Source organism: Artibeus jamaicensis, unplaced genomic scaffold, assembly GCF_021234435.1.
Source record: "Artibeus jamaicensis isolate MK-2021 breed Jamaican fruit bat unplaced genomic scaffold, CSHL_Jam_final contig_3126, whole genome shotgun sequence".
Taxonomy (NCBI): Eukaryota; Metazoa; Chordata; class Mammalia; order Chiroptera; family Phyllostomidae; genus Artibeus; species Artibeus jamaicensis.
The window spans coordinates 18,689,707-18,717,628 of record NW_026521723.1 but is presented as its reverse complement, the minus strand read 5'-3'; the positions used below and the strand labels follow the sequence as shown (position 1 = coordinate 18,717,628).

Sequence of the window (27,922 nt, the reverse complement as noted above, 5' to 3'; positions counted from 1 at the left end):
AATTGGTTTCTCTTTTGTTTGCTATCCTGGATACTTCCTCTGTGCATTAAAAACCTGATCCAAATCTTCAAATCAATGAAACCAGTTTTAAACTTTCAAAAATTAAAGATGAAAAGGATTGATTTCGAAGCCTTTTATTAGATCAGCATTTAAAAAAATTTCATTGGTTTATTTTGAAAATTGGCTTCATTGTTTTTGCGCTTATCATCTACTAACTCAGAGAAACTTGTTTCTGTTTAGTGTGTAGTGCAGTGTGGTACCTAAAGGCACTCCAGTGGTCTTTCATGATGGATCCACTTAATTGTCTTTGAGTGAAAATGTCTTCCAATTTCTAAGCAATCCTTCAGAAAACACCACTAAATGAGGTTTAGAATATAACGCTTTTTAAAATAGAATATTAATGTACACATGTATCGTAGATTTACTCATTCAGCAAATGTTTATCGAGTGCATGTCCCATGCATGACACTAGAAGAGAAATGGTTCTTGCCTGCAGAGAATATTCTCTTTGGTGAGTGAGATACACATGTACTTAGGTTATTTAGGTACAGGCCAGAGACTATATTATTTTAAAAATAGGTATGTGTCATTTTCTTTAATAATTAAAAAGCTCCCTAATTCAGGGACTTGCTTGCGTCCTGTTTGACGGTTATCAGTGCTTGGGACGAGAGTTTTGGTGGTTCTTCCTTGCTGCTGGATGGGGGGCAAGGCATGCTGGTGTCCCGCTCTTTAGTCTTCATCCTCAACACCCAAAACTCTTAAGTGCACAAATCTACATGACATTTTGAAAGGTAAGCAGGTCTCGTTAGCATATTACGTCTAAAACTTTTTTTTCTCAGAAACTGAGGGTGCTACAGAGGAAGCTTGAAGAACACGAAGAAGCCTTGCTGGGCCGAGCCCAGGTTGTGGACCTGTTGCAGCAGGAGCTGACTGCTGCCGAACAGAGAAACCAGGTACTTACTGCCTGTGAGTGGTACTCGCTGTCTGCCCTGGGAGTACTCATTTCTGCTGTAGTTTTCAGAGAGCATATGTAAGATTTTTGTTACAAGTGTTGAGAGAAATGATGGCCATTTCTTCATTCTTTCAACAAATTCTCTATGGTGGTGAAGTGTTATAAGCCAAACAGATACAGGTCTGTTTTCTCCCTTGTGAAGCTTACATCCCACATCTTTCATTGCTGTTCTTTTCCTGTGGGGTTTTAGATCAAGGGTCCTCGTTTCTCTAAGAGTGTCATATTTTCCTCTGGTGAGTTTATTGTCCGTCAGTTTACCTCTTCTCTGTCATGACTGGTTCTTGTGCCTTATGTACTGTCCCTTCTTTGCTAGTTTTTGCTGGTTGACTTTCTGTGGGATTGACATAATCCCACCGTGCAGTATTTCCCTCAGTCTAAAGGAGATCAAGGATGCCGATGTTCTAAGATCTTAAACTCAAGTATCCTATTCCCTGACTGCAACCCATCTTGTCGTTTTCTTTCTTAGACTGACCTGACCTTGCTTCTCATTGAGGTCCCTTGATACTTAGTTTGTTCCTCTACTATTGTTATTTTTTTGGCCCCTCTTTTCTGCCTACCTGGTACAGACTCATGTTTAGTATTTGGCTCTTTTTTATCTTTATTTTTAATTTTTAAAAAGATTTTTATTCATTTACTTTTAGAGAGGGGAAGGGAGACAGAAAGAGGCAGAGAAACATCGATGTGTAGTAAGTAGCCTCCCGTGTGCCCCATAAAGGGGACCTGGCCTGCAACCCAGGCATGTGCCCTCACCAGGAATCTAAGCAGTGACCCTTTGGTTCACAGGCCAGTGTCCAAGCCACTGAGCCAGCTAGGGCTGGGCACTCTATTTTTAATTTATATTTTTATTATGCTATTACAGTTGTCTTGATTTCCTCCCCTCTTTCTCCCCCTCCACCTAGAACACCGAATTGCTCAGGCCATCTCTGCACCATGATTCATGTCCATGGGTCATGTGTGTAAGGTCTTTGGCTACTCCCCTTTCCTACACTGTACTTTACACCCCTTTGGTTATTCTGTAACTACCTATTTGAACTGTTTAATCCCCTAACCTCTTCACCCAGTCGCCCACACCTTCCTCCCATCTGACAACCACCAGAACTCTTTCCATACTCATGATTCTGTCTCTTTTCTTCTTGTTTGCTTTGTTTGTTTTATAGATTCAATTGTTGATACGTACTTGACATTTTATTCCTATAGTTTTGATCTTCTTTTTCTTAAAAAAGTCCCTTTAACATTTCATATAATACTGGTTTGGTGATGATGAACTCCATTAGTTTTTTCTTGTCTGGGAAGCTTTTTATCTGCCCTTCGTTTCTAAATGATAGCTTTAATGGGTAGAGCAGTCTTGGCTGTAGGACCCTGTTTTTCATGACTGAATATTTCTTGCCAATCCTTCTAGCCTGCAACGTTTCTTTTGAGAAATTAGCTGACAGTCTTTTGGAAACTCCCTTGTAACTAACTTCTTTTCTCTGGCTGTTGTTAAGATTCTTTGTCTTTAACCTTTGGCATTTTAATTACGATGTGTCTTGGAGTGGGCCTCTTTGAATCCATCTTGTTTGGGAGACTCTGTGCTTCCTGGACTTACACGTCTATTTCCTTCACCAGTTAGGGAGTTTTCTTACATTACTTTTTCAAATAGATTTTCAGTTTCTTGCTCTCTCTCTTCTCCTTCTGGCAACCGTATGATATGAACATTGGGCTTCTCAAAGTTGTCCCAGAGACCGCTCATATTACCCTCATTTTTTTGGATTCTCTTTTCTTCTTGTTATTCTGATTGGTGGTTTTTTGGTTCCTTGTGTTCCAAATCATTGATTTGATTCTCGGCTTCATCCACTCTGCTGCTGTTTCCCTGTGAATTGTTCTTTATTTCAGTTGGTGTGTCCTTCATTTCTGACTGGATCTTTTTTATGCTGTTGAGGTCCTCACTAAGTGCCTTGGGCATCCTTATAGCCGTGTTTTGAACTTTGCATCTGATAGATTGTTTATTTCCCTTTTGTTTAGGAGTTTTAATCTGTTCTCCCTTTGTTTAGGAGTTTTAATCTGTTCTTTCATTTTGGCCATGTTTCTTTGTCTCCTCATTTTCGCAGCTTCCATGTGTTTGTTTCTGTGTAAGTAGAACTGTTTTGTCTTCGTGTCCTAGTAGTGGTCTGTTGTAATAGGTGTCTTACAGGGTCCAGAGGCACAGCCTCTTCTATCACCATAGCTGGGTACTTGAGGTACCCAGCCCTTCATGTGGACTGAGTGCACCCTCTTCTTGTAGTTGATCCTTGGTTGCTGTCGGCAGATCAATGGTAGGGATTTACCCAGGCCAGTTAGCTGCAAGGACTGGCTGTGACCACTTGCCACCAACCTCCGCTCTGTGATGCGGGGGCAGGGTAGTGGTGCTCTGATGTGGCCTGTAGCTGTCCACTGGGTTATCTGGCCCTAGGGCAGGGGTGTCACACTTATTTTCACCTGGGGCCACATCAGCCTCATGTTTGCCTTCAAAGGGCCGAACATAATTTCACCTCCTTAACAGAGGATGTGTAACTCCTCCTTAAGGAGTAGTTATATTTATACAGTTGTAAAATTACATTTGGCCCTTTAGAAGCAACCACAAGGCTGATGTGGCCGCAGGTGAAAATGAGTTTTACATCCCTGCCCTAGGGTTTCCCAGGTAGTGTAGGCCAAGGTCAGCCCCCACCTGTGTTTTGCCCTGGGCCACCCTGCCTGAGCTACAAAGCAATCTGAGGTGGCTGCTATTTGTGCTGGGCTTGGCGATTCCCAGGTGAAGCCAAGATATGAATCCAAGCAGGCCCCTGCTAGTGCTGGGCCTGGTGTTCACTGAGGCCAGCTATTGCTTGTTGACAGGATTTAGGAAATTGTGAACCTTCAGCCAAGATGTGCCATTCATATGGAAAAGCAGCTTGGGTGGGCCCATAGGTTGGATGGGGCCAGGTCCCTAGGGATCTCTAAGACTGGTCAACAGTGTTAGGCAGTTTGATGGAGTCTCAGCAGTTGCACCTGCTTGATGGCTCTGTGGCTCTGTGGGGAGAGGGTTTAGGAAAGGAACAATGGCCTCTGCTTGCTTTGATGGTAGACATACTGTTTTCTCCCTGTATACCTCTGGTGCCTTTCAAGCTGCTACCCCAGTGCTGGTGCTCAGAAGGAGTGAGTCTGAGTAGGTGAGTCTGTGTGTAGCTCCTTTAAGAAGAACTTCTTGGGGCTACAGGATTTTCTTCCACCAACAATCTCCACTGGTTTTTGCAGCTAGAAGTTATGGGGATCCTTCCTGGCTCTGGAATCCTGTGCTTGTGCCTGGTATGAGGCTGGGGCTCCTCACTCCCAAGATATCTCTCGCAAATTTTTATCCACCACATGTGGGTGTGGGACCAGCCTGTTCCACATCTGAACCCCTCCTACCAGTCCGGATGGATGTGATTTGTTTAATGCCTTAGTTGTCAGATTTCTATTCAACTCAGTTTCTGGCATTTCTGAGTAATGATTGTTCTATATTTTAGTTTTAATTTTGATGTTGTTGTATGAAGAGTGTTGTTGTATAAAGAGATGAGCCGCATCTGCCTGCGCCACCATCTTGGCTGCAATACCTGGGTTACAGCCCTCGGATTCCCTGCATCCCTGGCCTATTCCATTCAAAAATGCACATTGTAATATGGAATTGGTGCCTCAGTTCACATTCTCTGCTTGTTCACCTGGGGGCAGCTTGCTGCTGGAGAAAGTCAAGGATCTCCTTTTTTCTTAACTTTCAACTCTCCTTAAAAAGGACTTTCTTGCATAGAAATATGTTCCCTTGTCGTCAGTCCTAACAAAAAGTATAACCTGACTCTGAGGCCTCTCTTGGCTGCCATCAGATAATCAGATTCAAGTCCTTGTTATGCCACTTACTGGATAGGTACTGTAGAGATAGGTTACATATATATATATATATGACTTTTTGGAAATTTCCCTTCTCTGCTCCTTATAAGTATCTCTTTCATGGCCTCTGTTATTTTGCATCATAATGCTTTGTTTAAGTGTGACTCTCCCTCTGAACTCAGTTCTTTGAGAGCAGGGACTGGATTCATTTATTTATTCATTTTAGTACTCAGAATACTCTGTACTATTCTGGAGAGCAATGATCATGAAACAGACACAATTCCTTCTCTTACTAAATTTTGTTTTGGGAGAGACAGAAATTAAAAGACAACAAATATATACAGTTACTTATTTATATATACAATAAAGATGATAAATATATACAATAATGGCACAAATAAATACAAACTCTCAAAAGCAGCAAGAAGCAAAAATAGCAGGTCAGACCTACACAGTTATCCAGCCCTGTGCGTTAATTCACTGTGCTCACTGAAATGAATTAATGCTGTTGAAAGAATTTATGTTTCATGAGACTTGTCTTTTTCCTTAGATTCTCTCTCAGCAGTTACAGCAGATGGAAGCTGAGTATAATACTTTAAGAAACACTGTGGAGACAGAAAGAGAGGAGTCCAAGATTCTAATGGGAAAGATGGAACTTGAAGTGGCAGAAAGAAAATTATCCTTCCATAACCTGCAGGACGAAATGCATCACCTGCTGGAACGACTCGAGCAGGCAGGTCAAGCCCAGGCTGACCTTCAGTCCCGGTACAGTGCTTTGGAGCAGAAGCACAAAGCAGAAATGGAAGAGAAGACTTCTCACATATTGAGTCTTCAGAAGACTGAGCAAGAACTACAGTCTGCCTGTGTTGCTCTAAAGGATGAAAATGCAAAGCTTCTCCAAGATAAGAGTGAACAGGTACTTCATTCAGCCCAGGCCATTCAGCAGCTGGAAGGTCAGTGTTTGATTGTTTTTGAAGCCCACCTGTCTAGTACTTGAGTGTTTCTACTTCAGAATTGTAGGGATCTGTTAATGGTATCATTTGCTCAAAACAACTGAATCAGTAGAAGGATTGAGAAAGGCATCTCTTCTGGGCTCTGTTGCATTTCTCCTGTTTCTGACTAAAGTTATAATCTTGTTTAGTACTATAATGATCATCATAACACTAAAAACTGTTGATAATGCTGTGCCAAATATTTAAAAGAACGTAAAACATGACTGTGGTCTGAAGGGTTCAGTGACTGAAGTGAGTAGGATTTGGATTAATTTGTGGATGACTCAGGCCAGATCTAGGTGCATAGGTAGGCAGACTGAGTTGCATGGTGTAATTTTTACTTCTAAAGATGGATCTGAATGTTTTTCTTGTAATTGGAAATTTCTTTTTAAAGAAAACTTTATGAAGTTTTAAAGGAAACTTATTTTTTTAAAAACATGATATTAAAGTAATAGGTGCTTCTAATTTAGTTTAATTCTAATGGTTTGGCATATACACAAAAGAAAGACGTTAGAGAGACTTGAGCTGAAGATCTGTATTGAAGGACTAAACATTAACCAGGAGACCTTGAGGCGGATAATATGGTGGGAACAGCGTGTTACCAGCACACTGTGGTCTTAAGTGGACCATTCATATTTAAAACTGCTATAGATTCTCAGTGAGATTTATAACACTTCAGTGAAGAGTGGAGAAATAAAAAACACTAAAGGCATTTTTAAGGGGGAAAGGAAAAATGACTTTAAAAAATGCTTAGGCTTGTTTTATTTCACCTTTGAAGCAAGTGGCTTACCGAGTTGCTTTTGGTCCTTGAGAGCATTTAAACAGTTTTTAAAAATCCTGTCAGTGGCACCACATCTTTAAACTAAATAACTAGAGTAAACAGCATATAATGTATCTCCGGAAAATAATAACTCAGTAAATTTCAGACTTGAGGCAGAGATTATTTCTATTTGTTTTCTTTTCCTTAGATCAACTTGAGCAAAAATCCAAAGAAATTAGCCAATTTCTAAATAAACCAACCGTGCAGAACAATGAAACAGCATCTCAGACTTCTTTCCCAGATATTGATAATGAGGGTGCACAGGTAATGAAATGTATACTTCTTATGAATATGATCTTTTTGTCTTTGGGTGTTCTAATGAGAATTTATTCCATAAAGCAGTATAAGCCTTCTGTCTTTTATGCCTGATAAAAATGCATTTTTGAAAGGAATCAGGAAAGACATTAATTTTGTGTCTTGGCAATGAATCATGATAAAAAAGTAGATAACAAGCACCATGATCTCAGAAGCCTTTCTGATTCTAAGGCCTTAGAAATCTGTATTGGAGATGAATCATTATTTTTTAATCTTACTGTCAGTTTTCTTAGTCGAGAAGGCAATTTTGTTTTTGGTAGGCTGAGATTTGATCAGGTTTAATATATACAATTCGTTCTACCCAAATTTATAAGTTTATTGTAGAAATCACAATGCTTCCATTAATTAATTAACAGTAAAACATGTAATTACCAAGTAGCTGTTAATTGACCTGTATATTTTTTCTTCTATACAAATCTCTGTGGAAAGTTAGCTTATAATTACCAGAAGGCTCCTAATTGAGCAAGAATATCAGACCAAGGGGAGTCAGTTTGATGATCTTACTTAGTTAATGTCAAAGTAGGATAAGTGGTATCATTCATCTTCACTATAAGGTTGTACTTTTCCAAACAGACATATTGGCTGGCAGAGTCCCATGTTTCCTGGGTGGTCCTATCCACTGATTAAAATTTTTATTTTCTGGTTTCTACCATCTAGGCTTTCCAATCTCTTCTATTCTTTAATTTTCAACTTTTCCTTCAATGTTTTGTTAAGACTTTATCAACAATTCAAAAAAATTTAACGAAACTTACGGTGAACATGTATATGCTCACCTTCTAGATTTTCTTACTAACATTTTATTGCACTTGCTTTATCAAATATCCATTTATCCATCCATTGATTTGTCTTAATTTTCTTATACACTTCACAATAAGTTGTGGACATCAGTATGTTTCTTCTAAATATTTCAGCATGCATGTCATTGATTAGATTTTAATACTTATTTGTGGTTCTTTTGAGGATTTACAGAACATGATAAGTACAAATATTAAGTGTACCATTCATTGAGTTTCGTTGAACGCATGTACCTATTACCCAAATCCTTGTCAAGATATATTATTACCATCATCCCAGGACATAATATCCTCATACTTTTTTTAGTTGAATTTATTGGAGTTACACTGGTTAATAAAATTTATATGGGTTTCAGCTCCTACACTTTTAAAGTTGTAAAATGAAAAGACCCACCCTTCCTGTCCAGAGGCAACCAGTGCAGCATTGTTTTCACTGTGGACGAATTGTGCCTGTTTCACAACATCACATTAATGCAGTCAGACGTGCGTCCTCTTCTGTGGACAGCTTCTTTCACATAGCATGTTTTGAGTTTCATGCATTTTGCTCCTGTATTATAAATCTTTTTTTATTGTTGAAAAGTATTCTATTCTATGGATATGCTGCATTTTCCTTTTGCATGATTGGGCTATAATTTCCCTGGTAATTTCAAGTTTTTTAAATTTTATTTTCATTTATCTATTGACTTATTTTCCTTTTAATTAGTTCAAAGAGAGGCAAAATTGTCATACAACAATATGCACACTTTTAAAGTGTACAGTTTGGTAAATTTTGGTGTATGCTTTAAACCATCACTGTAGTCAAGAATATGAACATTTTCATCATCATGCCCCCTTTTAATTTCTTCCTCACACCGCCCCCTACCCAGGCAACCACTGGTGTTTTTTTTTTTATCATTATAGATTAGTTTGTGGTTTTTTAAGATTTTATATCATTTGTAGCTACTCTTTACTTTTTTCTGTTTTTTTTCCAGTGGGTTTATTTTGAGACTCATCCTATTATGTATGTAGCAATAATTCATCCCTTTATATTATTGAGGATATATTCTCCATACTGCAGTTTGTCTGTCCATGTATCATTGGACAGATCTGGGTAGTTGACAGATTTTGGCAATTACAAATAAAGCTTCTGTGAATGTTCTTTTACATACCTTTGTCTGAACCTATAGTTTCTTTATTCTTGGTAAACACCTAGAAGTGGAATGTCTTGGTCATATGGGAGCTGCTTGGGAGTTTCTGAGGCCCTTTCAGACTGTTTTTCAAAGTGGTCTTTTCATTTTACATTCCCACTAGCAGTGGATGTGAGTTTCAGGGATAAACCTCACTTGGTAATAATATATTATCTTTCTAGTTTGTTAGATTCAGTTTGCTAAAATTTTGTTTTAATATTTTGCATTTATGTTCATGAGGATTATTAGTTTGCCTATAGTTTTCTGTAATATATTTTTCTGGTTTTGCTATATGATTAATAGTAGCCTTTTGGAATGAATTGAGAAGTATTCTTTTTTATTGTTTTTTTTAAAAGTTTTGTGTATACTTGATATTATTTCTTAAATTTTTTTTGTGAAAATTAATCAGAGAAGCCAATTATTTTTGGAGTTTTTTTTTTGTGGGAGCATATTTTTGTACACATTTTATTTGTTTAGTATTAGGTTGGCCAAAAAGTTTGTTTCACTTTTTCCTCATCTTTAACTTCATTCAAAACAATTTTGTTAATTTATGTTGTTACAGCTGTCATTATCAACATGCATTTAAAAAATACATCAAACTAAAAAAAATTGGTGACTTTTTGGGCAGCCATTTTATTACCGAAGATGGAAGAAAACACGCAGCTTTTTTGGCATGTTATGCTTCATGTTTTCCAGAAAGGTGAAAATGCACCTGAAATGCAAAAAAAGATTGGTGCAGTGTATGGAGAAGGTACTGTGACCAATCAATCGTGTTGAAAGTGGTTTGCATAGTTTCTTGGTACTATTGACATTTTGGCCAAATACCTCTTTGCTGTGAGGGTGTGTGATGTATTAGAAGATATGGGAGCTATTTGGGATGTTTAGCAGCACCCCTGCCTCTACTCAGTAGAAACCAATAGCTGGAGATAGCTGACATACTCAGAATATCCAAATCAATGATGTTACTGGTGAAAATGTTTCTTTTGTATTACAGGCAAAAAAAAACATACAGAGTTTTTGGCCAACCCAAAAGCTACATGGCTGTTTAGGTTATTTATTTTTTCTTCAGTGTTTTGTATCTCTTCTAGCAAATTTACCCACTTAATCAAAAGCCTCAAATTTATAAGTATTAAGTAATTCATAATAGTCCCTAATTATCCTTTTGATATCACTTGAATCTGTAGTTATATCAATTGTCCCATTCCCAATAATGGTAATTTGTGCTTTCTTTCTTCTTTTTAGTTTTATGATTATCTTTTTTTTAATAGATATATTGATTATGCCATTACAGTTGTCCTATTCCCTCCCCTGCATTCCCCTCCACCCTGCACACCCCCCCTTTAGTTTATGACCACATGTCTCAAGTTCTTTAGATTCTATATTTCCCATGCTGTCCTTCTTGCCTTTCTCTTCCCATGCTATCCTTCTTGCCTTTTAATTTTTCGTCTGCATTCATTAGATTGTTTTCCTCTAGAATTTTTTCTGTCCTCTTTTGTAATTCAGTAACTTATAGCTTTACCTATGTTTAATCTGATGTTAATATTTTACTGAGTTTTCAATCACAGTTATTCATTTTTATTTCTTCTATTGCTTCTCCCCAAATAGGTTTAATTTTCTGGTTTGTAGATGTTTTAAAACATGTGTTTTATTTTTATTTATTTTTTAAAATATATTTTATTGATTATGCCATTACAGTTGTCCCATTTCCCCCCTTCATTCCCTTCTACCCTGCACACCCCTCCCCCACCATTCCCCCCCTTAGGTTATGACCATGTGTCACAAGTTCTTTAGATTCTATATTTCCCCTACTATTCTTGCCCTCCCCAAAGTCTGTTTTCTACCTATAGTCTATGCTACTTATTCTCTGTACCTTCTCCCCCCTTCTCCTCTTCCCACTCCCTTGTTGCTAACCCTCCATGTGATCTCCATTTCTGTGGTTCTGTTCCTGATCCAGCTGTCCTCTTAGTTTGCTTTTGTTTTAGGTGTGGTTGTTAATAACTGTGAGTTTGCTGTCCTTTCACTGTTCATATTTTTTATCTTCTTTTTCTTAGGTAAGTCCCTTTAACATTTCATATAATAAGGACTTGGTGATGATGAACTCCTTGAATTTGACCTTATCTGAGAAGCACTTTATCTGCCCTTCCATTCTAAATGAAAGCTTTGCTGGGTAGATCAATCTGGGATATAGGTCTTTGGATTCATGACTTGGAATACTTCTTTCCAGCCCCTTCTTGCCTGTAAAGTCTCTTTTGAGAAATCCACTGATAGTCTGATGTGAACTCCTTTGTAGGTAACTGTCCCCTTATCTCTTGCTGCTTCTAGGATTCTCTCCTTCATTTTAATCTTGGCTAATGTAATGATGATGTGCCTTGGTGTGTTCCTTCTTGGGTCCATCTTCTTTGGGACTCTGAGCTTCCTGGATTTTCTGGAAGTCTATTTCCTTTGCCAGATTGGGGAAATTCTCCTTTATTATTTGTTCAAATAAGTGTTCCACTTGTTCTTCCTCTTCCCCTTATGGTACCCCTATAATCCGGATGTTGGAGCGTTTAAAGATGTCCTGGATGTTCCTAAGCCTGTCCTCATTTTTTTGAATTCTTGTTTCTTCATTCTTTTCTGTTTGGTCATTTTTTTCTTCCTTCTGGTCCATTCCCTTGATTTGAGTCCTAGTTTCCTTTCCATCGCTATTGGTTTCCTGTGCATTTCCCTTCATTTCAATTAGTTTAGCCTTCATATGTTCCTCTGATTTGTGACTAAAATCAACCAGTTCTGTGAGCATCCTGATCACCAGTGTTTTGAACTGTGCATCTGAAAGTTTTGCTATCTCTTGGTTACTTAGAAGTATTGGCTCTGGGGCTTTGAGCTGTTCGTCTTGAGCCATAATGTTTTGATCTGTTCGTACCTGTTAAATATGAGGAATGGAGCCTTAGGTGTTTACCAGGGCAGGGTGACCCAGGTCACTGGGTTGTGAAGCTGTATGTGGGGGTGGGTCAGAGAGGGGCAGTGGCAGTCCCCTGTGCTGCTTCTTGCTGCTGGGGCCTGCGCGCTCTGTCTCACTGCTCGCTCCTTCGCTGGTTTATCTGCGTGTGAATGTGTGACCTTGGTTAGCCTGCCGCCTTGCGCCCTCACTGGGTCCGCCCGTTGCCACCCCACACCTGGGATCTGCTCACGGCTGCCTGTGTGCCAAGGTCAGGGATCTTTCCTGCCCGAACCCGCTCCGCTTCTGGCTCCGCCCCTCTTACTGGTCTAGCTGAGGGTTCGTAGTTGTTGAACTTCCATATAGTTCAGTTTTCTGTGTTTTGGCTGCGTTTTTTGGTACTAAAACTTTGTTGTCTTTAAACTTGGTTGTGCGAGAAGGCACGGTGTTTCCACCTACGCCTCCATCTCGGCAGAAGTCCTCTATTGTTCTGTGTTTTCTTTCTTATATAGGTTAGACTGACCAGAGGTTTAATAACTTTACTGATGTCAAAAAACAGCTTTGGCTTTTATTGATTCGCTGTTTTCTTTTTTCCATTATCCATTTTATTGATTTATACTTTGATCTTTGCTATTTCCTTTCTTCTGTTTACTTTGTATTTGATTTCTTCTTAGCTTCTTAAGGTATAATCTGAGGCCATTAGTTTGAGACCTTCATTATTTCTAATACAGGCATTTTATCATATACATTTCCCCCTAAAATCTGCTTTAGCAGCATCCCACCAATTCTGTTGTGTTTTCATTTTCACTCAGTTCAATATATAAATACACCTTTTGATTTCTTCTTTGCCCTGTGGGATGTTAAGTTTCTGAGTATTTGTAGGTGATATGCCTAGAGGTCTTTAATTCCAGAGTCCCTATTTCATGTAACTTGAGTCTTTTAGAATTGATTGAGACTTCTCTTATGAACCAGAATATTATTTATTTTTCTATATGTCCCATACATACTTGGAAATAATGTGTAGTCTGTTCTTGTTGACTGGTGTGTTTTATAAATGTCAATCACGTGAGATTGGTTAATAATGTTATTCAAGTGAACCATATACTTGCTGCTTTTTTGCCTACTTGTTCTCAGTTATTAAATTGAGTATTGAAAACTCAGATTATAGTTGTGAATTTATGTATATCATAGTTTTATCAGTTTTTTCATCATGTATTTTTAAGCTGTATTATTGGAGATTTAAACATTTACCATTTTTTCTTTTTGTTTTACTTTTTTTCAATTACAGTTAACATTCAAATATCTTAGTTTCAAGTGTACAGCATGGTGGTTAGACATGTGCATAATTTGCAAAGCGGACCCTCCCCACTCCATTAAGTCTAGTACCCACCTGGCAGCATACATAGTTACTACACTGTTATTGATTATGTTTCCTATGCTTTACTTTATGTCCCTGAGACTGTTTTGCAACTGCTAGTTAGTACTTCCTGACTTCTTCATCCTTTCCACCCAGCCCCCTGAGCTCCCTTCCCTTCAGTTTGTTCTCTGTATAGAGATAAAAAGAGACATTTTATGTCTTTTTTTATGTCTTATTGTGACCCATTTATCATTATGAAATGACCTTTTTTTACCCATGGCGACATTCTTTGAGATCTACTTTTGTCTGATATTAATATAGCTACTCTGTTTTTCTTCTGACTAGTGTCAGCATGATGTACCTTGTTTACAGTATATGTCCTTAACCATTTCATCTTCTCAGACTTAGTATTAATACTGTTCCATTCCACTTTAAATGCACAATAGAAACCTTGTGATCTTAAACCCTTGTGCTATTATTCTTTATGCTACAGGTGTTGTTTGTATTATATTAACAATAGTTAGAAGTCCCAGATCGTAATTTTAACATTAAGAATTTTCATTTTATTTTTGTTTGTATTGTATTTAGTTGTGGTTTTCTACATAATTTTCTTCCCTAGCTTTTGTTAGGTTTCTTACATGTTAATTTATGTTTGGGAAAATTTTGGTCATTATTTCTTCAAAAAACTTTTCTGTCCATTTTGCCCTTTGTCTTTCTGTGGTAGTCTCTACTAAGACTTCTGTTTTTTCATTCATGATAAACATATTTTTCTTTATGTCAAGGTAGTTATGAATAGTGTCTTTAAAATTATCGTTTGCTAATTCCAAAATCTGTATCATCTTGTACTTGGCCTCTGTTGAATATATCTGTTTGTTTGTTCTGAGAGTTGGTAACATTTTCCTGTGTCTTTGTGTGATGAGTGATTTTGTATTGAATCCTGAATATTGTGCTTGTTTTGTTCTCAAGATTCTCTTCTGTTATCTAATTTCTGAAGACTTTTGATTACTTTTTGATTAGCCGGTAATTTGGGCTCCAAACCACAAACTAGCCTATGGTAGTCAGCTACTCAAAACTGAGTTGAATTATTTTTGTCTTAGCTTCAAGTCACCTCTGCAAATGAATAGTTCATTACTCATACTGGCTTGGCTGAAGTCAAATGACTTCAATGATTTTAAGGAATTAAAAAAATTTTTTTTAATATAATAAAAAATACATTTTTCATTCTCATCAAGAAATTAATTGATTTGGATATTTCCAGTATGTCGGCTATCTCCTGCTATTGAATTCTAGTGGTTAAAGGCCAGGGGTGCTGCTAAACATTTAACAATGCGTAAGACAGCCCCAGAGCAAAGAATTAATTTGGCCAAAGTGTGGGTAGTACAAAGAAACTTCGCAAACCACTTTCGTCATGTTTGATCAGTCACAGCACCTTCTCCATACACTGCACGAATCTTTTTTTTTTTGCGTTTCAGTTGCATTTTTATCTTTCTTGAAATCATGAAGCATAATATGCCAAAAATGTTGTGTATTTTCTTCCATCTTCAATATTAAAATGGCTGCCCCAGAATTCACCAGTTTTGATAAGTTTTTTTTAATGCACACTGATAGGACAGCTGTCATAATAGAAATTAACAAAATTGTTTTGAATGAAGTTAAAGACAATTAAGTGACACGAGCCATCATATGAAAAAAATGAAACACTTTTTGGGCAACCCAATAAAATTTAGGGCTCCCCCTTGCTAAAATTTTCTCTCTCTTTGATTCCCACCCCCCTCAAGTTCTGACAGCTGTGTTTGTCCCAGAGTCTGTCTCCTCATTCTTCAAGCCAGAATTACCTGTAGCATTTCTGTGTTTTACTTCCTTGTATAATATATTGGGAACTCCTTTGGGATATAAGCCATAAAATTCTTAAACTTACCTCATCATTGTTTAAACATGAAATGAAAGTTTGGGGCTGAGTGAGCTGTAAAGACCCTCAAGGCTCAAAATATCTATACTTTTCTGAAAAATTACATAGAATTTTTGTAATTGAAGCAGAAAAATACATAAAAAGACACACAACTAAGGTGGCATAATTTGATATTTGTCATTAGGAAAAGCAAACAATATGTTTGCATAAAAGAAGCACAAGAAGATTTGTACTATACTTTGAAAAACAGAAACAATTACGGATCTTTCTTACGGGGTACATACTACTTTTGCCTCTGTTCTTTGAGAACTGCTCTTTATGTTCAGGTGGGGAGAGTGGTGGGTAGAAAATGGAGACAAATGTACTTGAACAACAGTTAAAAAAGAGCAACCTTGTTATCTGGCAGCATTAACCTAATTTTGTGATGTTATCTGTGGACCTGATAATCTTTCTCTGCAACAGACTTGGGATTTCTGTCTTTGTAATCTAGGCTTCAGTTTTAATTTCAAAAACCAATGAACTGGAATTTTGTGTGAAATATTTTTTCTTTATAGAAACATTTTTTAATTATCACTTAGGTAGGAAGTAGGGGTACTTTTAAAAGTATTTTTATGGCTGGAGAACTTGTAGAAGACAAAAAGTGCTGGAGGTTATCTGGCATTACTAAGAGTTTTTCACTGGAGAATCGTTAATTTGTGTTCTTTCCACAATTTAGGCAATCACTGAAGACAGTACTGCCTTTTTGCAGAAGAGGGTGGTGGAGCTGGAAAATGAAAAGCAAACCTTGCTCCTTAACTCCATAGAACTGGAGAAGCTGAAAGCCGAGAATGGTACGTATAAATAAAAAGTGTAGTTGTGTCTTCTTCACCTGCAAGTGCCTCTGCTTTTATCACAATATGTAAATACCGATTTTTTCAGACGGTAAGATGCACTGGACCATAAGACGCACCTAGGTTTTAGAGGAAGAAAGTAGGGAGAAAATTTTGAGGCCAACTATGTGGTAAAATATTTAATAACACAAATAACATAGGCCATGCCACAGCGAGCCAGGTACGCTACATTCGGACTAGAAGACACATACCCATTTTCCTCCCAAATTTAGCGGGGGAGAAAGTACATCTTATAGTCTGAAAAATACACTAATTTATAGATTCACTTATTGCTTGATAATACAGATCTTAGATAGCTGAGTGGGTGGTTATCAGAGATGGCATCAACACACATTAAACAATTTGAACACAACACCAATATTTACATTTTGCAGTTTGGGTTATAAATGCTGCAGGATATCTGTATTATATTCATTCTGGAGTGTTTAAGGACTCTTCTAGGAAATGTGGGCTAAAGAGGACTTCACCAAGATGATGAATTTTTAAGTGGTCAAAATGAAAAAAGAAGGGAAATTCCTGGTAATAAATTTGTGAGATGAGGTAAGGGACATCAGTATAAATAAAGGTTCAAAGGTTGAAACCATTTGGGGTTTTCCTCATGCTCTCCATAGCTTGGAACCCTGTTTCTTTCCTTTAGCTTGGCTAATTCTTACTCACCTTATAGGCCTCAACCGGGGCATTGCCTTTCTCAGCAAGTTGACTTTGATCCCCAAAGTTGGGTTAAGTGTATTTTGTGCTTTCATAACATCCTTTCTTTCCTTTAACATTACACTAAAATAATCTGGTTATATTTTGTGCTGTATGCTTTTCAAAGAAAAAGTTAAGCTCTTTCAGGACAGGGGCTATTTTTTTGTCTTCTCTCCTTTATCCTTGAATAAGAACTAGAATCGGACCTGGCAAATAGTAGCTGTCTAATAAAGTTCTGTTGGATTGAACTAAATTTAGCATTTAATTCTGTTGGAATGTGTGTGGCTCCTTGGTAAGAAAGAAGACATCCCCTCCTTCCATTTATCAACCCCTTCACCTTACGGTTTTAGTAGCATGTAATTAATAGTGATTTACTGATCTATTTTATCCTGGATTAACTGACTGATGGGCTTTTGTCTTCTGAGTGAAAATGAACACCAAGTAGTTTGTATCATTTCTTAAACTCTAAGCAGGGCTGTGCAACCTTTTGGCATCTCTGGGCCACACTGGAAGAAGAGTTATCTTGGGTCACACAGTAAATACACTGCGACACATAATCACAAAAAAACATCTCATAATGTTTTAAGTAAATTGACAGTTTGGGTTGGGCCACACTCACAGCCGTCTGGGCTGCATGTGGTCTGTGGCCGCAGGTTGGCCACCCCTACAAGCCAGCATTTCCACCCTAACCCTTTCACGTGTTCCACTTAGCTTTAAACCAGGGATTATACCTTTATTAGGCTATTCCCAACATTGCTGATACCTAAAGAACACCAAAGACTCAGCTCATTATTCAGCCCACTGAAAGCATTTCTTTGAGACTTTGCCAATTATTTTTTAATTTTGCAAACAGTACCTATCACTTTCATGTAGCTCATTATGGTTTAGAGGTGTTGCATGTATTTCAAACTCCTGTTCTTCCCTGCAGAGGTCGCTGCTTTTAAGTTTTTTTGTATTAGTTTTCATGTCTGGTCTCATGGGTTACCTTTTCTTTATGTGTCCTGTTCTGCTAACTCACCCTTTGCACTTTTCTGCCACTGTACCCTTTCCTCAAATAATCTTGTGTCTAATCATATTGTATACTGTGTTGAGTTCATTTGTTTCATGAATGTTCATTTATTTAGTAAATTTTTGTGGTGCCTTTACTATGTGCCAGGCACTAATCTAGTTGCTAAGGATACTACTTTGAGCATATTAGAAGGGAAGACAGACCATGAAATGTAAATAAATAAGAAAATTTCACAGTGATATGTATTAGGATAAAAATCAAACAGGTCGCTCAAGTGTGCCTGTGGGAAGAATAGCAGCATTAGAGTAGTCAGGGTGGGCCTTTATGAGAACTTGAAACCTGAATGTGATGAAGAGGAGCAGCCATGCAAAGAGGCTGAGCAGTCTAAGCAGGGCAAAAGCAGTGCCAAGTACCCTGAGGTATGAATAACCTTGTATGTTGCAGACAGAAAGAAGGTCAGTGTTTGGGGAGTAGAGTAAACATAAAGGGGGCAGTGCGCAAAGAGGAGACTGTAGAGTGAGTGGGGGTCAGACAGTGAGGGCCCACGTGGGTCATGCTGGACAACATTTGGATGTAGTATAAACAGTCTGCTGGTTTTTTTCTTTGCTATATCTGTCTTAGCTTCTCAGAGGGAATATAAACTTGTTGGGAGCATATTAATACTCAATATTTTTATCCTCCAAGGTCCTACTACCCTTTTTAGGTATACACGTTATAATAGAACATGGGGTAGAACTCAGATGATTGGACTCTGACTTCAGCTCTCTGTGAACTAGCTGTAGGTCATGTCATTTCTTCATTTCCTCATCTGGTCATTGCGGAGGTTGGATGACGCCCTTCTAGTGCTAGAATTTGTTGTCTTTATGAACATATGTAAAAGAACATTGAAGGCATTATTAGTGCTATATTAATACAAGGTGTATATTCCAAAACACGGTAGGGTTATGGATAAATTAAGGCCAATTTATTGCCCTAGAAGTTCCAAATTGTGCTATGGAAATACCTCCTTTTTGTCACATGTTCTGGAGTCCTTCTACTTTAAAGCCTCCACTATTTACTTACCCAGGTTAATCATTATCACCTAATAGTAGCAGTCTATCTTATATCTTCTCTTTTCTCACCAGTTCTTTTTAATAAAATAAGCCCTGGGAGTAAAAGACAGAAAACTGTACTTGAACAACAATTAAGTAAATAAACTTAAAAAAATAAATAAAATAAGCCTTTTATCTCCCCCAAACTATTTTGTCTTTTTCAAACAGTCTGTTTATATCTTGTTAAGGATATTTCTTTTGTGACTTTCAGAAAAACTGTCTTCTCAGATTACTCTTCTGGAAGCTCAGAATAGAACTGGAGAAGCAGATAGAGAAGTTGGTGAGGTAAGTGATTCATTCTTAACATAACCAGAATGCGAACTACATCAGAGAGGACTTACCTTCAAGCCTAAACATTTCTGCAACTTCCTAATGTTGACAGAGAATTACATTACTTAGAAAGTGAGATCTACTTAAGAAATTGGTAATGGTTATTAGTTCCCATATAATCTCATTAGTGAGATTCCCAAATCTGAATATTTGGATTTTTTAATTTGTCTTGAACAAATAAAAAATGATTTTATAACTCATTTCTCTTACTGGGTTATCATTTTATCTTAGCTTCTTTGCCCATCTCTAAAAGGTTCTTCAGTAAAGAGATTAGATAAAATGTAGTTCATCCCCTCTCCCCATCACTTGGCACAGTTTCACCAAGGATTATATTTAAAAGGGTATTTTTGGACAATGGTGCTTTCTATAACTTAGAGATTAATGTGTGGTTCCTTAATATTCTGTTGATGTAAGGTTACTATTAGCTGTATTGTGTTTACTTAGCCATGTTCTTCAAATCAGGAAGTAAGGGTTAGAGTAATGAATGGCCTTGAGAAATAATGTAATTTCTTAACAGAAGTAACTGGTTACTTATTGTATTAATGTTCTCTAGAGAAAGCAGAATAGGAAGTGTATGTATAGAGAGAGATTTATTTTATGAATTAGGTCATGCAGTTGTGGAGGCTGGCAAATTCAGAATGTATGCGGTAGGCCAGCAGGCTGGAGATCCAAGGAGGACTTGCAGTTCAAGTCTAAAGACAATCTACTGGCAGAATTCCCTCTTCCTGGAGGCCAGTCTTTTTTGTTGTTGTTAAGTCCTTCAACTGATTGGATGAGGCCCACCCACATTATAGGGGATAATATGCTTTACTCAGAGTTTACTGATTTAAATATTAATCTCACCTAACAATATCTTCACAGAAACATCTAGAATAATATTTGACCAAATGTGGCCAAGCCAAGTTGGCAATAAAATTGCCACCACACTTACGTTCAATGCCTCTTAATTGGGCCATTGATGCTCTGTTCAAAAGGAACTAAATTTTGAAAATTGTAGCATTGTATGGATAATGACAAAGTGAAAATAAATTTTGTTTGGCCAGGGTGTGCTTAATGTTTTAAGATGCCTAGTAGTCCTGGCTAGTGAGAACACGGTAACTCATTGCAAAAAAGAAGAGCAGATAAGAAAGATGGGAATCTGTTAAAAAGAAAGAAAAACTGAAGAACCAGAAGGGAGAACAAAAGAGGGAACAATGGAAAAGAAAATAAGAAGCACACATTGCAAAAGGAAGGGTGAATAAGATAATCTATTGGAATGAGAATAGGAAAATTTTCATAGGAAGTATAAGCTCATCTGAGAGAGGCGGACTAGTTTTATGAGGAAAAATAGTGAGAGTGGCTAGAAGGAGCTAAATTCTCTAGTGTTCTGCCCTCTCCTTGTGGGATGACATTGATTTTCTTTTTTTTTTTACTAGAGCCAAAAAGTTAAACTCTTTATATATCATAGGAAGCAGCATGACAGGTAGTTAGAAAAGAGGAAGTAAAAATACTTAGTGTAAGAAAGGGCAAAACAGGACTTATGTTGAAGTCTTCTGGCAGAAGTGATGCCTGAACTGTAGTAAGTCTCTAATGTATATAGGGATGGATAAATAGGAATGAGACGTGCTCAAGTTGTAAAGGAACTTTTTCCCTGTCCGAATACTGTTTCCAGTTTTGGTCTCTAGAAATGTAAATATGATTAATACAGAGAGCAGAGAGTTTTAAATGATAAGAAATAATGCTTATGAAAACTGATGAGATAACTTTTCTTAAAATAATAAATTCCTAAATAATGAATTTTTTTCTTACCCAGTGGCTAAGAATGATACCATGATGATAGCTAATATTCATTGAATACCTACTGTGTGCCAGCTTCTGCTACTAGATAGCAGAACTAAGATGTGTACTCAGGCTGCACAGCTGTGCCCTTGGCCACTGCATTATTTGTAGCCTTCTATCAAACTGGACTTTTTTTTGGAAAAAAAAGGTGTTATTGACAAAGGTGAAGATTTTATTATAGACACTGTCCCCAAACTCATTCAATAAAATACTAATTAAATTTACGCAAGATTTCACTGATTTTATTTTTCTAAAGGAAATTAAAAATAGCTTAACCAATCAAATATATTTGAACAAAATTATAAAAGTAATTTATTATATGGATTGAGCAGTTTAACACAATAATCTTCATAATAATAATGGTTAATATTTTGTCAAACAAGTCCATAATTTCATACTTAAACTCCACCAAAACTCCCTTTTGATTATTTGATCCTGATCATTTATTTCAGTCTATGGCATGTTTTCAAGTAATGTCATTTCATTCAAAGTTGTTTCATTATAACATTGATGAGATACCTCAGGAATTTAACTCTTGTTTCTATCAATTAGTCTATGATAAAATTGGTTTCATTATACTTAGTTTTGCCACAGTTCCTAGAATTTATTGACATTGTGAGGACTTACTGTACTTGGTTGATGATGTACTTGTCTGTTAGTGGCTTATTTTAATGGATAGTTTAGTAAAAGAAATCTCATAATTTCCTCCATGGTATGGGATGGAACAAAAATTTAATTAAGTTCTTGCTTCCCTTTTCATTTTTATGCAATTTATTAGAGAAACAATTCGGTATTTTAATCTGAATTAAAATTTTCCAGGTAGGGAATATCTAGATGACAAGTTCCAGGTGTCCTTAGGTCTTATGAATATTGCTTCACCTCAGTGCAGAAATGAGGGGATGCTCTTAGAGGTCCAATTTGGAAGATAAAAAGTGATTTTAAAAGGATTTAGCAGGTTTATGGTAGGAAGAAGGTTTGGGCTTAAAAGTTTCAGGTTTTGGAAAATACATAAAATGCTATGTATTAGTTAGGCTGCTTCTTGTAAAACATTTGATGGAAGTTTTGTCTTTCTTACTTTAAAAACAGATCAGCGTGGTTGATATTACCAGGCTCAACAAGAGCAACTCTTCTGCTGAGGAAAGTGTCCCAGAGAACACATTTTCTCAGAAACATAAAGAACTGTCAGTTTTATTGTTGGAAATGAAGGAAGCTCAAGAAGAGATTGCATTTCTTAAGTTGCAGCTCCAGGGCAAAAGGACTGAGGGGGACCCTGAGGTCCTTGACCAGAAAGAAATGAAGCAGACTGAGAGTGAAGGAATACCTCCAGTCACAATGAAAGTATTATTTGAAGGTACAGGGAAACATTTTCCCCTGATGTCAGATGAAGAGAGCCATCTTCCTGTACTTGAGACAGAAGAGCAGATGAGCACTGAACATCAAAGTAGGACATCTGAGGAAATATCTTTCAATGACACTGGAATAGAAGCGAAGTCAACAAAACAGTGTGATGTTGATAATCCCCTTTCTGCTGTACCAAGCACTTGTCACTGTCACCAGGATGAATTAGAAAGGCTAAAAAGTCAAATTTTGGAGCTTCAGATTAGCTTTCATAAAGCACAAGAAACCTATGGGGAAAATTTAGATGAGAAAGCTAAGGAAATAAGCAACCTAACTCAGTTGATTGAAGAGTTTAAGAAAAATGCCAAAGACACCAACAGTGCATTCACTGCTTTGTCTGAAGAAAGAGACCAGCTTCTCTCTCAGGTGAAGGAACTTAGTGTGGTAACAGAACTGAGGGCTAAGGTACAACAGCTGGAAGTGAATCTTGCAGAAGCAGAAAAGCAAAGAAGACTTGACTATGAAAGCCACACTACTCATCACAACTTGCTTACTGAACAGATCCACAGTCTCAGCATAGAAGCCAAATCCAAAGATGTGAAAATTGAAGTTTTGCAGAATGAACTGGATGATGTACATCTTCAGTTTTCTGAGCAGAGTACACTGATTAAAAGACTGCAGAGCCAGCTGCAGAAGAAGGAAAGTGAAGTGCTTGAGGGGACAGAACGTCTGAGGGATATCTCAAATAAGATGGAAGAACTTACACAAGCTCTTTCAGAGAAGGAACTTGAAATAGCAAAAATAAATCAACTCTTACTAGAGAAAAAGAGAGATGTGGAAACCCTCCAGCAAACCATTGAGGAGAAGGATCAGCAAGTGACAGAAATCAGCTTTAGTATGACTGAGAAAATGGTTCAGCTTAATGAAGAAAAGTTTTCTCTTGGGGTAGAAATTAAGACTCTTAAAGAACAGCTGAATTTGTTATCCAGAGCTGAAGAGGCAAAAAGAGAGCAAGTGGAAGAAGGTAAAGAAGTTGTTTCTGGCCTTAAACAGACTTCTGATGAGTTGGGCCCAGCAGGGCTAATAAATAATGAAGAACTTCAGCATGAATTAGACCTCGTAAAGAAAGAAAGTGAGCAGAGAAAGAAAAAGCTCCAGGCAGCTCTTATTAACAGAAAGGAACTTCTGCAAAGAGTCAGTAGGTTGGAAGAGGAATTGGCCAAAGTGAAAGATGAATCTGGGAAAGAGGTCCTGTTCAGTGAGAGTAAAAGGAGAGAAATGGAGAAGGATAAAGAAAGTAAAGAGGGCTCAGAAAAATGTGTCACTTCTAAGTGCCAAGAAATTGAAATTTCTTTGAAACAGACAATATCTGAGAAGGAAGTAGAACTAGAGCATTTAAGGAAGGATTTGGAAGAAAAGGCAACAGCTGAAGAAGAGTTGCAGGTTGTGATCAAACAGATAAATCAGAACCTTCAAGAGAAAGCAAGCCAAATAGATTTGCTCCAAGCAGAAATCAAGGAAAACCAAGCAATTATCCAAAAGTTAACTACGGGTAACAAGGATGCTGGTGATGGAGGCTCAACAGAACCTGTAAAGGAAACAGTGGTGAACAGTCCTCCTAGTGCAGGTGGTGGAGAGCACTGGAAACCAGAACTGGAAGAAAAGATACTGGACCTTGAAAAAGAAAAGGAGCAACTTCAAAAGAAGCTACAGGAAGTGTTAACCTCTCGCAAGGTGATTCTTAAAAAGGCACAGGAGAAAGAAAGACATCTTAGGGAGGAGCTAAAGCAACAGAAAGATAACTATAATCGCTTGCAAGAACAGTTCGATGAGCAAAGCAAAGAAAATGAGAACATTGGAGATCAGCTAAAGCAGCTCCAGAGTCAAATAAAGGAGTCTGTAGACAGAAAACTCCCAGGTACTGACCAACAGGCACAAAGCTGTCCTACTCAAGGTTTAGAAGAACCTTTATTCAAAGCCATGGAGCAGCATCCCCCTCAGTCTGTCTTAGAGTTTGACTTGTGCCCAGACTGGCCTTCTCATCCTGGAGATGCAAATGCTGTGCAGGGCAATACTTCTATTGCTCAGATTCAAGCCCAGCTCAAAGAAATAGAGGCTGAGAAAAAGGAGTTAGAATTGAGGGTTAGTTCTACAGCAAGTGAACTTACTAAAAAATCAGAAGAGGTATTTCAATTACAAGAGCAGATAAATAAGCAGAGTTTTGAAATCCAAAGTCTTCAAATGGCATCCCATGAAGCTGAAGCCTGTGCAGAAAGCCTGAGGCAGAAATTAGAGAACAGTCAACTAGAAATTGCTGGATTAGAACGTTTAAGAGAATTACAGCCTGAACTAAATGAATTGCAAAACCTCATAAGCAGAAAGGAAGATGAAGTCAGATACCTTTCTGGGCAGCTTAGTGAGAAAGAAGCAGCCCTGACTAAAGTACGGACAGAGATAATGGAGCAAGAGGATTTAATTAAGGCTCTGCATACACAGCTGGAAATGCAAGCCAAAGAACACGATGAAAAGATAAAGCATTTACAGGTGGAACTTTGTGAAATGAAGCAAAAACCAGAAGAGATTGGAGAAGAAAGTAAAGCAAAACAACAAACACAGAGGAAACTGCAAGCTGCCCTCATTTCCAGAAAAGAAGCACTAAAAGAAAACAAAAGTCTCCAGGAGAAGTTGTCTTTGGCCACAGATACCATTGAACATCTCACCAAGTCTCTGGCAGATGTGGAAAGCCAAGTTTCTGCTCAGAATCAAGAAAAAGATACATTCTTAGGAAAGTTGGCTCTTCTTCAAGAAGAAAGAGACAAACTTATTATAGAAGTGGACAGATCTTTAATGGAAAATCAAAGTCTCAGTGGTTCTTGTGAAAGTCTGAAATTAGCTTTGGAGGGTCTTACTGAAGACAAAGAGAAGTTAGTGAAGGAAATTGAATCTTTGAAATGTTCTAAGATTGCGGAAAGCACTGAGTGGCAAGAGAAACACAAAGAATTACAAAAAGAATATGAAACTCTGCTGCAGTCCTATGAGAATGTTAGTAATGAGGCAGAAAGAATTCAGCATGTGGTGGAAAATGTGAGGCAAGAAAAGCAAGAACTATATGGCAAGCTAAGAAGCACAGAAGCAAGCAAGAAAGAGGTGGAAAAACAATTGCAGGAGGCTCAACAGGAAATGGAAGAAATGAAAGAAAAAATGAGAAAGTTTGCTAAATCTAAACAGCAAAAAATCCTAGAGTTGGAAGAAGAGAATGACCGGCTTAGAACAGAGGTACACCCTGCAGGAAGTACATCTCAAGATTGTATGGAAGCACTTCTTTCCTCAAATGCCAACATGAAGGAGGAGCTAGAAACGGTCAAATCAGAGTATAAAACCCTTTCTAAGGAGTTTGAGGCTTTGATGACTGAGAAGGACTCTCTAAGTGAAGAGATTCAAAATTTAAAACATCAAAGAGAAGGCAGTGTGTCCAAACAAGCTATCCTAGAGGCCACTGAGAAACATGATAACCAGATGCATATCATTGAAGGGGCAAGTCAGCCTGTCCCAAGTGAGGCTAGTGAGGAAAACTCTTTGAGTATGAACACAAGGCCTGAATGTTTAAAATCCATTCTAGCAGAGACCAGTGCCAATCCTGATGCAAGTGAGAATATCAGCTCACATGAAGAAATTAGTAACTACCTACAGCAGATTGATCAGTTCAAAGAAAGAATTGCCGAATTAGAGGAGGAGAAACAGAGAGCAAAGGAATTTAGCCAGACTTTAGAAAATGAGAAAAATGCTTTACTGAATCAAATATCAACAAAGGATGGTGAACTAAAAATGCTTCAGGAAGAAGTAACCAAAATAAATCTTTTAAATCAGCAAATCCAAGAAGAACTTGCCAGAGTTACCAAGCTCAAGGAGATAGCAGAAGAAGAGAAAGATGATTTGGAAGAGAGGCTTATGAATCAATTGGCAGAACTTAATGGAAGCATTGGGAATTATTATCAGGATGTTACAGATGCCCAAATAAAAAATGAGCTACTAGAGTCTGAAATGCAGAACCTTAAAAAGTGTGTGAGTGAATTGGAAGAAGAAAAGCAGCAGTTAGTCAAGGAGAAAACTCGGGTGGAATCAGAAATCCGCAAAGAATATATGGAGAAGATACAAGGTGCTCAGAAAGAACCTAGTAATAAAAGCCATGCAAAGGAACTTCAGGAACTGTTAAAAGAAAAACAACAAGAAGTAAAGCAGCTGCAGAAGGACTGTATCAGGTACCAGGAGAAAATTAGTGCTCTGGAGAAAACTGTTAAGGCCCTAGAATTTGTTCAGACTGAGTCCCAAAAAGATTTGGAAATAACCAAAGAAAATCTGGCTCAAGCCAATGAACACTGCAAGAAGGCAGAAACAGAATTAGCTAACTTCAGGGTACTGCTAGATGACACTCAGAGTGAAGCAGCAAGAATCCTAGCAGATAACCTCAAGTTGAAAAAGGAACTTCAGTCAAATAAAGAATCCATTAAAAGCCAAATGAAACAAAAAGATGAAGATCTTGAGCGAAGACTGGAGCAGGTAGAAGAAAAACATCTGAAAGAGAAGAAGAATATGCAAGAGAAACTGGATGTTTTGAGTAGAGAAAAAGTCCACTTGGAAGAGACGTTTGGAGAGATTCAGATTACTTTAAACAAGAAAGACAAGGAAGTAAAACAACTTCAGGAAAACTTGGATAGTACTGTGGCCCAGCTTGCAGCTTTCACGAAGAGCATGTCTTCCCTCCAGGATGATCGGGACAGGGTAATAGATGAAGCCAAGAAATGGGAGAGGAAGTTCAGTGATGCTATTCAAACTAAAGAAGAAGAAATTAGGCTCAAAGAGGACAACTGCACTGTTCTAAAGGATCAACTTAGGCAGATGTCCATTCATATGGAGGAATTGAAGATCAACATTTCCAGGTAAAAAGAAAATTAAAAAAAAAAAAAATATATATATATATATATATCTTCCAAAGATAATTGGAGCCAAAGAAAGTCTCCATTTAACATGGGACTGATTTGGGCTTAAATTCCTCTAGAGGACATATTCTCGTGCCTTTTTCTCTCTTGTTTTTTTGCAAATGACTTTCTGCTGCAATGGTATTAACATTAAAAATTCACATCTGCTTCTCTTCCCATTTTTTAATTGAGAGATCACCTAGATTTCCCTCTCTTTTCATTTCCATCTCTGCTACTCTAGTCTGGATTTGTACCACAATACTCTCAAATCATCACTGTGGCCTCCTAATATATAGCCTCTTTTCTCTTCCTCATATTCCACATCAATTCATACTGTGTATGTGCATTAGAGTCATTTTCTTCAAATTCCAATTTTTTGTCACTTACAGTATCCTCCACACTTTACACTCCTCCACTTTTAGTAGTATCCTTCTTGTTGCCTCTCACATCAGGATTATTTTTTTAAGGGGCCAGCCATTAGCTTGTCTAGAGCAAAGTAGTAGAAAGTATTAATTTTCTAGAGTGTTCAAAACCATGTCACTAAAATAAGCAAGATAATTTGGAGCTTATAATTTACATATCTGCATCATTAGGTGCAATATACCTTTAATATGGTAGCATATAGAGCATTCAGTAGAACTAATATCTT

At 37.6% G+C, this 27,922-nt stretch overlaps 1 protein-coding gene across 4 annotated transcripts in view; it reads left to right on the top strand.

Annotated features, from left to right (window-relative positions):
- The window catches only part of GOLGB1 (golgin B1), a 92,150-nt gene that overhangs the window by 26,333 nt on the left and 37,895 nt on the right, over positions 1-27,922 (top strand). For all 4 annotated transcript variants that reach the window (XM_037142279.2, XM_037142278.2, XM_037142276.2 and 1 more), the window contains 6 exons: positions 840-953; positions 5,418-5,820; positions 6,828-6,943; positions 15,850-15,964; positions 19,023-19,096; positions 22,046-27,234. In XM_037142279.2, the coding sequence (XP_036998174.2) occupies positions 840-953; positions 5,418-5,820; positions 6,828-6,943; positions 15,850-15,964; positions 19,023-19,096; positions 22,046-27,234 (6,011 nt within the window). The remainder of the gene's footprint in view (positions 1-839; positions 954-5,417; positions 5,821-6,827; positions 6,944-15,849; positions 15,965-19,022; positions 19,097-22,045; positions 27,235-27,922) is intronic.